The 11,530-nt window shown below is 49.3% G+C and overlaps 4 protein-coding genes across 4 annotated transcripts; 1 reads left to right on the forward strand and 3 right to left on the reverse strand.

Annotated features, from left to right (window-relative positions):
* Positions 1-1,482: 1,482 nt before the first annotated feature.
* On the reverse strand, positions 1,483-3,671 carry N7508_007651 (transient receptor potential ion channel family protein; the record flags this gene model as incomplete). The annotated part of the gene is made up of 2 exons (XM_058465715.1): positions 1,483-1,778; positions 1,844-3,671. 2 exons carry the CDS (start codon positions 3,669-3,671, stop codon positions 1,483-1,485), a joined length of 2,124 nt encoding a protein of 707 aa, XP_058317043.1.
* Positions 3,672-5,764: 2,093 nt separating this feature from the next.
* N7508_007652 (WD40 repeat domain-containing protein) lies at positions 5,765-7,406 on the reverse strand (the record flags this gene model as incomplete). Its single annotated transcript, XM_058465716.1, has 3 exons — positions 5,765-6,604; positions 6,660-6,823; positions 6,881-7,406. The coding sequence occupies 3 exons, from the start codon at positions 7,404-7,406 to the stop codon at positions 5,765-5,767; spliced, it is 1,530 nt and encodes a 509-aa protein (XP_058317044.1).
* A 930-nt stretch (positions 7,407-8,336) lies between these two features.
* On the forward strand, positions 8,337-9,815 carry N7508_007653 (inositol phosphosphingolipid phospholipase; the record flags this gene model as incomplete). Its single annotated transcript, XM_058465717.1, has 1 exon — positions 8,337-9,815. One exon carries the CDS (start codon positions 8,337-8,339, stop codon positions 9,813-9,815), a length of 1,479 nt encoding a protein of 492 aa, XP_058317045.1.
* Positions 9,816-10,131: 316 nt separating this feature from the next.
* On the reverse strand, positions 10,132-11,174 carry thiA (thiamine thiazole synthase; the record flags this gene model as incomplete). The annotated part of the gene is made up of 2 exons (XM_058465718.1): positions 10,132-10,778; positions 10,832-11,174. 2 exons carry the CDS (start codon positions 11,172-11,174, stop codon positions 10,132-10,134), a joined length of 990 nt encoding a protein of 329 aa, XP_058317046.1.
* Between the last annotated feature and the right edge of the window lie 356 nt (positions 11,175-11,530).

The raw sequence follows: 11,530 nt of genomic DNA on the forward strand, positions 1-11,530 counted from the left end.
TCATCTTGGGTGCTATTCATCTATGGTGAAAATGGTCTCAAATTCACATATGCTTACAGTATGGAGGAAGTAATGCAGGGATTTAGGAGGGGCATGGAGTTGTCGATATCAATCGTATCAAAATTTCAGGTAATTTACGGGAGTCCTCATTATGTGATTATCCTGACAAGACCGAACGATATTTTAAAAACCTCTCCTCAAACCCGCCCATTCTACAGTGGTATTCCACCGGCACACACCGTTCCACATCACAACGATCAGCCTAATGACCGTATCCGTATCTCGACCACCCACGGCACTGTCGCCGCCAGGGCTGTCTCATTTCATGGATAACTGCTCAACGGCGTCAACCCTCTTCAACTAGCACAGAATGGCCTGTATTACAAGCCACTCGGGTTGGACAACCGAGCTGCATGCTGATTTGCCTGTGGAACAACAATCCAGGCATGAAACTGAAAACTAATGGCAAATAGGGTCTCTTTTGATAATGCTAAGACCCTGAAGCCGAAAGCCAACTTCATTAACGGAAAGTGCCTTGGAGGACTATTTGCGTGGGCACTGGACGAGGGTGGCCCCGGTTCTCTTGGTAATCCAAATGACCTTGGTCCATCTGATACCTCAATGACAGGTGCAAATATAGACGGCGGCAGCGATTGAGCTGGGGATCCTTATATTAGAGCTCTGTATATGACTGTATTCACTGTAATCTCACAATATTATTGAAAACATTATCCTACAGCCTGAAATGTAAACTTCAATGATGACGATGTCAAATTATCGTCACGTGATACGACGTGCCCTTATATCGACATGCTCACTCGCTCTCTCTTACGCATAAATAATATGTCGTCCTTGAATAAGGCTTGGTTTGGCCTAGTATTATTGCATGGATTGCTAGATTACTCAATTTCGGGGCTATGATTACAGCTCTTGGGTTGAGCGGTTACTATCATCACTTTTCTATAACCAATTAATCTGTCTGGATGTTAATGAGAGTAAAGCTAGTTTCTAGGCAATTTGTTATAAGATCCATCAGTCGCAATGCTTGAGGATATATAAACTTAGAGAAAAGGAGAACACAGTATAACATTAGCGTCAATGTATTCAACAATCCATAGAGATGGGCAATACTACCAAGCAAGTTAGAACCATACGACGACACATCTAGGAAAGAAGCTCATAAATTGTAAACTGAAATAAAAGAGTGATAAATAAAGAACGAGGTATGTATGGACAAACGCAATATCAAAGAAAGAATGGAATGATATCACAAGAATATGGAAAAAGACAAGATATAAGGCCCAACCGCCATTTCAATCACGCTAAAAACCGTCAAAAAATGAAAAAGAAAGTGCTCGATCGCTCGGTCTAAGAATATATAGGTAGGCAAGAATGTCGAGAAAAAGGTGTAAACAAGAAACAAGGCAAGTCCGCGTGATGCCTTAGAGTTTTTTTTTTTTGGTTGTTCTGTTTTGTTCGTTTTTAATATGCCATACCATAGCCAGGCTGTGTGGGATGACGGCCTTCGATAGAGCTGCGTGAATGGCTGCTGTCGCGGCTTGAGCTGCGAGCATGCGATACACCATAGTCGTTTCTGACCAACCCATCGTGGCTGCTGTTTGACCTTGTTCGGCGGGGTGCGTCGCGGTAAGGCGCGTATGGGGCGTTGAAGTTGAAGTTGCTCATCTCGGCATATTCCTTGCGCTTGGGGTGCTCCATGAGGAGGGATTCTCGGGCGTCCAGAGGGGTGAGGTCGTCGAGGTCGCGGTTTGCTTTTTCTATAGGAGGCATATGTTAGCATGTTTATGTGACATGTAGGGATATGTGAGAATGAGAAACTTACCAGCTTCTCTTCTGCGTCGGGCATGAGGGTTCTCGCGGCAGCAGGTGATGATAGCGTTGACTGCGATGAGGATGGCGAGGACGGCAGTAAGGGTGGACTGCACGACAATGAGGACAATACCGGTGACGGTTTTGGTGGTTTGGGAAAGGCCAAGTTCCTCAACGAAAACAAGAACACAACAAATGGACAGGACACGGACGACCTGGACGGCGATGTTGATTCCCATGGAAGACTTGGTAGCGTATGGGCGGTTCCAGACAAGGATGATCAGAAGGATGGCTTCGCAGACCAGTTGGCCTGCACTTTGCGCCAGACCGTGGCCCTCGGCTCCGGCGATGATACAGCCCTTTGCCAAGGCGTAGATGATGACCGGGATAAAAATCCACCAGAAGTCCTTCTTATAGTTGTCGTAGAACAGACTATACTTCTTCCAGGTCTCCTTGTTTTCGTACAAGCTGTCGGCATCGCCCTCGGCCTTCTTGTACTTGCGAGCCATGTATACGATGCGAATAGCGAAAAAGAGGAGGACAGAGGTGAAGACAGCTAGGGTAATAGCTGCTAGGAGCTTTGCTGCCCACGAGTCACCGTTTCGCAGTTGATAGACACAGTAAAGCACCCAGATGCTGTAGAGCACAAGAATCATGTTGGTGATTGTACGCGCCATCAAGCCCCAGTAGTCCTTGCGGAAGTCGGAAAGTTTATTGGGGAAAGTGCCATACAGCGCCCACAGTTCAAGAATGACCTTGACAAGAAGGATACCGACGATGACCACAGCAACAACAATGGCGAAAATGAGAAGAACGGTCATGAAGATATTGGCAGAAGGAATCATGAGTTCTTCGGAGAGCTTTTTCAAACTGTTAACTGTCGAGCTAATGCCATCGTCACTAGTTGAAGAGCTGTTTGAGACGCTCGCATCAGACGATGTGTCAACCGAGCGAGCTACAAATTCACCAAAATGAATCGCATATTCCAAGCTCCGTTTGGTGGTGTTACTCGATGACCCGCTGCTTGTCAGACTAGCGTTCTTCAGGAAGACATAGCTCTCCTCAGTCAAATTGCCGCCGGTCGACTTCCGGAAGCTGTCAATGGAGTTTTGCATACCGGACCAAGGTATCAAACCAGTACTCCACATGAAGTTCTTGGAGAAGCTGCTGTAAACAGTCGGATAGCTGACACTTAGCATGCCGTTGGTGGCCATGGAATGGAACCAGCCCATTACATCACCGAACCCAGGGCTAGCCGACGGTGCTCCAGCAGCTCCAGCAGAGCCAATGGCGGAGATACCAGTCAGCGCCAGAGCACCAGCTGCAATACCAGCAGAAACATAGGAAACGGCCTTGACGTCAGTACTGTGACCGTTGGACAAGTCCGATTCGACACAAGCCACATTCGAAGTGTCGTTTGATGTCAGAACCAGCTTGGCCTGACCGTCCAAGTCAGGCATTTGGAACGCGATAGCCGGGATTTGGCTTGCATATTGGGAGGGAACCTCCCATGTTCCCTGGGCCTGGAATCCCTGCTTGGGGACAGGGCAGAGCTGAGACACATGGATTTCCGTACCACATGGGTCGAATTCTTTGCTGTAGAGGTTGTTGCCGTAGGCAGTGACAGACAAGGTCGCTGTCACATACTGTTCTTTGGCGCTGGTACCAGCCACGTCAAAGGTAACAATTTGCGAGGAGCGAGAGTAAGAGACGTCCAATTTCGTGACTTTGATGGTGGAATCTTGCATACACAGGTCGAAACCGTTGGTGGACAGGGTATCGCCTGCAAGAGCCTGAGGCACCACAGCCAAGCCCAGCAGAGCCCAAATGAAGTTCCGCATGTTGGCAATATAGATGAACTACAAAATACCAACAGGGCGCGTATTCATAAGGATATAGGGATCGAAAATCGAGAATCGAGGGTCGAAAACAGTAGCGATTGGATTATAACGGTGGGTATATCGGTCAGGGCAGGATCAACCTGCGCGAGAAAAGCAACAAGAAATGAGCTGTATGTGGTCGGATAGAGCGCCCGATAGATAAAGACACTGGTTAGTCGACCAGAGGCGAGAGATTGTAAACAAGAGGATGAAGAGAGTGAAATCCCCAGAAACGCAGAAACATGAGAGAGGGAGGGAAGTCTCGACCGCGAGACTTCCCAGGGCTGGAGATTTGAGGAGCCCCCTGAATTTACGATTGGCCGCGTTTCAGAGTCTAGACCTGCCCTACGGCTTGTTCTATATCTGTTTTTCTTCCAGTATGATTTATTCGACTATTGCTAGTATTTATGCCAATTTAAATTCTCATTTCCCATACAATTGACCTTATTACACTGGGAATAGGAGTAAACAATGAAGCTATTGCAATTTAAGCAAACTCTCCATCCGTGGGAACAGTGTTGCCCTAAGACAAATTGGGGAATGAGATCCACATTAACATTACGCCACAGGAGATGCCACTATTGTCTCTAGTCCTGTCGAATTGGTCACTGATTTTTGTGCATATCCGTCCCTTTTTACACGTATCTATGTCCCTACGTGTTTGGAATGACGTTGCCCAGGGATGTCCAACCGATTCCCAAGATTTACGGGCTCGCCACACTGCCGATCGGTGATCCTCCAAGCTCTAGATGTACAGTGGACCCCTTACAGCTCGGGTCACATCTTGTTCCTGGTGAAAATCCTCTTGCCAAAGTCCAGACATACTATTAGCATGCACAAATCAAACTGGAATTTCACAGAATTGAATTATGTGAAAAGTGTGAATTGAGACAATTAGCCTCTGGTGGGCGCTATTCTATCCTATCATCAATGTGAGACAGGCCAAGCGCTCGGTGCCCCATCTGACAGATATCTATTTACAGTGCGAAGCTGAACCTATAGCACACGATCAATGATGATCACTGCCACCCATGGCGCTTGCATATAAGTGCCTGTCCATACATATTCCAGTATTTACAAGTACCCAGCCTGTGGCTGGTGATCAGCGAGACAACTGTGCAGACATTTCTTCAGAGGGTCAGTTCGGGTTTCAGAATTATTATCAGAGCAAACCCTTTACTAAAAGGTGGGTACATGGGGGTCTGTACTTTAATGAAGGAGTGGCATAATAAATTGTAGCCGAGTTTCTACGTGACAGGTATATTTCAACACAGCTATGTCAAGGGTACGGTAATTCAGGGTAGCAGATCTAACTTTAGGTGAGCCACAGGATCATCCGCTGATCTTTTGAACGAGAAAATGTATAGTAACAGTGAACCTAGGAGATATACTCCGAGACCCGAAATAGAACAAGGGCAATGGCAGAAAAGCCAGCTGTGTGCCGCGTTGCTACACCGCCTGATATTTTAGACTCAATGCCAAGGCTCATACTTAGATACAGTATGTTCATTGCTAGGCAGCTTACGATAACATCAATGGCTTGGGAGGAGCTGGGCAAAGCCCAAGAAACCCGAGAAGTCAGCTCGTCGAGAGGCTCAAATAAGGTGGGGCTAAAATTATAGGGGTCTCTGCATGAACCATGGTTGAACGGATATTTCTAGTGCTTATGTGACTGCATATGCATTGAATGAATTTGTTATGTTCAAATCCTGGCTAACTGAAATATAAGGGTATAGTATATCATGAAAGAAGAGAGAGAGAGACTCGGGGCTTACCGGCAATCAGACAACTTACGGTGTGCCCATTCGTATGCTCCAAATTTGAGTTGAAAGGTAAGAATATTCAATTCGCTCAATGTATCTGGCAAATTGCAATGCAACACAGAATTCAATCAGAGATCATAATTTTCCGTAACAGCCGTAGGCCGAAAGACAGATGGATAAACAAATGGTCCATTAGAGGACTACTCCAGACGCCAGGGTATTTCCTATTCCCGAAAAGCCAGTCGCCATGCACAAAGAAAGAAAATCGTAAGAGTAACCACAAGGATAAGCTCATGTCATCGTCACATCCTCCGCCGGGGTGGCGGCAGTAGAGGGCAGGCCAGAGGCATCGGTCATAGCATTGTCACCATCTGCATCATCTGCAGGGGTACTGCCGTCCCGCATGTTAGAGTCAGCAGAAGTCGCATCTCCTGCAGGGTCCGAGCCATCTTCAGACACCTCCTCGAACAAGCGAACTGTTTTGTCCATTCCACAGCTCACAATCATGCGCTTGCCGTGCAAAGTGCCAGCGTGGACACCGAGAACAACTCCTTCGTGAACATCGATGCGCTGTAGGATCTGCTTGCTCACAATATCCCAGAATATGATAGCGCCGTCCTCGCTGCCGCTGACAGCGAATGCCAGTGGCGGGTCATACTTGATGCTGGGTGATCCATAGATACCAAAGCATCCGGACAAGCTGTACTTGTTGTTAACGTGTCCCTGGAAGGTCTTGATAACACGACTCTCGAGGTAACTCCACATGCGGATACAGCCATCCAGAGTCCAGGCCAGTACATAGTGACCATTGGGGGAGAACTTCACACACGTAGCAGGAGGGTTGTCTTCCATGACCAGGGTACGAAGACACTGGCCACTGATAGTGTCCCATATACGAATGAGGCCATCCAAGGCGCATGAAACGATAAGAGTTCCGTCATGAACAACATCAATGCCAGCAACAGGGTCGGAGTGAGCTGGGAGGGAGCGCATAACTGATCCTCTGCGGACATCCCACATGAATACGGCTTCATCGTAGGAACCGCTGACAAGAATGTTTCCCTTGGGTGTAAATGCAATTTGATACACATAGTTGTGGTGGCCGTTGAAAATCCGGGGGTGGGCTCTCAGCTGTAGGACAATATCAGAATCAGTTCAACAGATGCATCGCAAGTAAATTTCTTACAGTTTTGACATTCCAGAAACGGATTGTCTTATCATCACTGCCAGTCGCGATCCATTGGCCATCCGGGGTCCACGCAAGTGTCGAGATACCTGCGAGGTGGCCTTCGAAGGTGTGAATGAGTCTGCCAGTGGCAGTGTCCCAGACCTTGAGATCCGAATCGGCACCTATAATGCGCAGGTCGGTCAATTGATTCTACCGTCGGCGGGTTTGATGCAACATACCTGCACTCGCAATCATAGTACAATCCGGTGAGAACTGAACAGCAGACACTCCACGGATGTGGCTGCGCATAACAAACTTCTCCTTGTAATTCAAGTGGTCGGGCTTGGGAGGCGGCGGGGGAGGTACCGGGGTAGCAGAACGGTCAGACCAGGCGTCGGCGTCGCCGGGGACCTCTTGTTCATGAGTGCTTTCCATATCTTCATCGACGAGCTCCTCTGAGCTCTCCTGGGGCTCGCTGACACGGCGGGCAGGGCGGACGGGTGAACGGCTGCGGCGACGGGTGCGCGAGGTGCGCCAGTACTCATTGGCGTCAACAGCCAGCTCGTCGGTACTCTCTGACTCACTGTATCGGCGGTCCTGTTGCTGAGGGCGCTGTGGAGTGAATCCCTTTTGAATCGTCCAGCTGGCTCTGCGGCGCTCAGCTTCATCATGTTCGGAGCCCGCTGCGAGTTCATCGGAGGACGATTCAGCGGGGGAGATGGCGCGAGGGTCGCGACGCCGAGGACGAGCCTTGGTTTTGTCCATTTTCAAGGATTGATGCTCGGCGCATCCAATAAATAAAGGCGAGTCGAGGCAGTGGTGCAAGCAATTGCTTCGCGTTGCGATGGGAAGAAAATCATTCGAACGCGTGGTGCGTAATAGGAAGGCGGTAGGTATACTGCCAGAGGGCGGTGGGAGCATGGGTATCAGATTGCGTCATAGGGATCTATAAGTCACTGGGTTAGAGACTTGGACACCGTCCTAATGCTGGTAACAATGGAGAGAAGACCCAAGACACAGATAATGTGCTGCATCTTTAATACCAAGGTTTAGTGTTTTCTTGGAAACTAGAGATCGGGCGCATCAGATCACTTTGACCTTCCCTTCAACCACTTTGGTCGCCCTGAAAGGCCTTCCCAAAATATTTCAAAAATAAGATGGTTATGATCTAGGCTTACCTTTTCTGTGGAGATGTTTTGATGAAACTAAAACCTACAGGCCATGAACAACATGGTTTTTTATCGGAAAAGTTGATCACTGGGTAATACGCATGTGTAAAGGAACCCTATTGATCATTTTAAGGACAACTAAAATCTCCTCGAAAAACATCGGCCTGTATTCATAGTGATACCACGTTGGTCTTTTTTTCTTTTCTTTTATCCGCCTTTGTCGTGGTTGTGTTGCTGTAGTTTCATAGAAGTTCGAAATATATATGTGCAGTACAAGAATTATCTAATGATATGATAGAAAAAGATGATTGCCATGTCCAACTCCTGATGCTAAGTTAGATATTACTAATAGTTATACTCGTTATTCAGACGTCCACTCCGTCTATTATAATGAAATTCAGGACTCGAATCCATTTCTATACACCACATCACATGACCGTAACGCTTAAGACCAAAATTACATCATGTCGAATCAACAACTTTCTACTCGACAACGTGAAGCTCACCACAGTCAATTCCAGGCCCAATGGCCCCATTTATTCCACCAGAGGCCCCTTCAAGCATTCGAATCCTTACTCTCAACTGCTGGGGCCTCAAGTACATCGCCAAGTACCGCAATGAACGCATGTCAGAGATCGGACGGCAACTGGCATTAGCCAGCCCGCCGCCGGAGATAGTTGGACTACAAGAATGTTGGACACAGGAGGACTTCGAAAGCATCCGTGACCAGACTCGACACATCCTACCTTACGGAAAATTCTATTACGGGGGCATATTTGGTGCTGGATTGGCCATTCTGTCAAAATGGCCGATTGAGGAGAGCAGCATGTTTGGGTACCCGTTGAACGGCCGACCAACAGCGTTTTTCCGAGGAGACTGGTTCGTTGGAAAAGGCGTCGCAAGCGCGAGAGTTCGATTTGGCCCTGGTATTGCAGATGTTGCAGAAGTGTTCTGTACACACTTGCATGCCCCGTACGAGCGCGAACCGAACGACTCCTATCTATGCCACCGGACCGCTCAAGCATGGGAGATTTCAAAGTTGATGCGCGGGGCTGCAGAACGTGGCCACCTTGTCATTGGTCTAGGCGACTTTAATATGCTGCCCTCTTCCTTCGCCCACCGTCTCATCACAGCCCAGAGCCCCGTCCGTGACGTCTGGCGCGTACTCCACCCAGACTCTTCCCTCGCAGCAGCAATTAATCCCATCGAAAAGGCACGAGGCCTGCCCATTCCTTCCGCCGAGTTTAACCTCACCGAGAATGGAGCTACATGCGACGGCTCCTACAATACCTGGCGCTGGACCGAGGCCATGCGCAAGCGTCTCGACAAGGGCGAGGAGATTGTCATCGACAAAGACACCCCAGATCCCCGTGGAAAGCGTCTCGACTATATCTTCGTCGGCGATGGTGGCTACCCGCCTGCTTTCCCACCTTCTCGCTGGTCCGTCGAGTCAGCCCAGATCGCCATGACCCAGCGTCATCCTAAACTAGGATGCTCTCTGAGCGACCACTTCGCTGTCGAGGCTGTAATCACTCGAGCTTCGAACAACTACCCTCCCACCCAGTCCAGCGATGACATGCCAGCGGATCCTGACTCTCCCACCCTCCATAAAACAACCTCAAAACAAGTCTCCCCCAACGCCGCTCTCTCCCCAGACACGTATGACCACATCATCGATATGACGCATACATATGTACGCCGTGAACGGTCTCAACGCCGCTGGCGCATGGCGCACTTCATTGCGTCTATTGTGATTACCATTGGATGCATGGTCGGTGTCTGGTGGGTTGGCAGCCGCACATACATTGGCTTTATCCTCATTCTAGTAAGCACTCTCAACTTTGGTGCTGGAATTTTGGATGGCCTGATTGGCGGTTTGTTCATGTCGAGTGAATTGCGTGCTTTGAAGGAGTTTGAATGGGAGGTCAGGAATGCCAGAAGCTTGGTGGTTGCTGCTGAGGGCGGTGCTCCTTCGGAAGGCACGGAGAGCAAGAAGGACGATTGATCGACGTACGCACTTTTTGCGTCGTAAAAGAGAAGGATTGTGCTATATGCTGTATCCATTAGTTTGAAGTTGATACTATTTACGAAGTTTGTACATACTATTCCAGCCAGTTGTACTGCAAACGGCCAAAACTAATCCATAATGTTGAACCAAGTCATTTACTTATTACTTTCTACATTTTGAGAGTGTTGTGCACAAACGAGTGTGGAGTGCATTTGCTAAATAGTCATCATCAGAGCTAAATGAACGTCCACCAAAACCATAATCATAAGCAAGCATAAAAGACAAAACGAGTGGACCGACAGGAGGTACGATTTTACTCAGCACACTCGCGCTTGCGGGCGTCGAAGACACTCAAAGTCTCCTCGGCAGCCTTCACACCGCTCATAACCATGGCACCGAAAGTAGGGCCCATACGGTTGAAGCCATCGATCTCAGACAGCTCCATACCACCAATGATGAGACCCTTAGCAACCTCACGGGTGTTCTTGACAATAGCGTCCTCGGCGGCGTTCATGTCAAGACCACGCATGCCACCGAGCTTCTCGATGGAGTTCATGGAGACCAGACGCTTAGCACAGAAAGCACCGAACGGACCATCGTGGCCGGTGGTACTGACGATGATCGGGGCGTTGATGGTGTTAGGGTCCATGCACGAGTGGTCGTCGTGGTGGAGGGTGACGAGGGTCCAGTTTACCACGACACCGGCGAGACGGACGTTGTCGCCGTCACGGCGGGTGATCAGGTCCTCAACGCAGGTGGCGTTGAAGAGCTTGACGTTGGGGAAGGACAGGACCTTTGACAGGAGAGTCGAGGTGAACTGGGCGGCGTGCTTGACGACCACGAAGTTGGGGTTGTTGGGCTCCTCCTCGAAAGGGACGCCGAGCTCGGTCAGGAATGCATCGGCGGGTCGGCGGAGGACCATAGCGGAGAAGAGCTGGCCACCCAACCAGGCACCACCACCTATAGAGGATGTTAGTTGAGGTAGATGTGGCTTCCATGTAAGCAAGACTAACCAGGCGACACGGAAGCCTCCAGAATGGCAATCTTCAGGTCTGGACGGGCCTTGGCCAGCACGTAGGCAGTGCTCAGACCACAGGAACCAGCACCGACGATGACAACATCGCTCTCGGCATAGTTATCGAGGTCCTGGAAGTAACGCCGAGTCATGGCACGCGAGACTTGGCTCTCGCGGATAGGAGCGAACTTGAACTCATCCCATTTGCCGCCGAACTGTTCCAGAAGCTTGGACTGGCCCTGACCGGTCAAGGTGGTGGTCACAGTCTCAGGGACGTTGACCTTACCCTTGATGCCGGTAGGGGCAACAGCGGGCTCAAAGATAGCAGCGGGAGGAGACATAATGGGTTAGGGATCAAGTCGAAGTTTTGACTTGAAGCCTTTGTTAGTTTGACTACTCAAGTGGGGGAAGAAGGGGAGAGTCATGATCCTTTCGCTGGTATTATCCAGATCAAGTTGACGCCGTATAATCTCAGAACGAACCTGCACCGATGATGACCGTTCATCTAGACATGATCTGGATGAAAGGATGCACCACCGACACAGGAACGAACACCGGCCCATGCTCAAGAGTTACCTGAGATACCTTGACCCCAGAGGGATAACGAGCCCAGCCAAAGATTATCCATGGCTCCCAAAGGAAGGGCAGTATGTACTTGTCCGTTTGGGATCTATATGAAAGTCAGCTCTGAAGGGGA

The sequence above is a fragment of the Penicillium antarcticum genome (assembly GCF_028974205.1).
Source record: "Penicillium antarcticum strain IBT 31339 chromosome Unknown utg000008l_segment0_segment0, whole genome shotgun sequence".
NCBI lineage: Eukaryota > Fungi > Ascomycota > Eurotiomycetes > Eurotiales > Aspergillaceae > Penicillium > Penicillium antarcticum.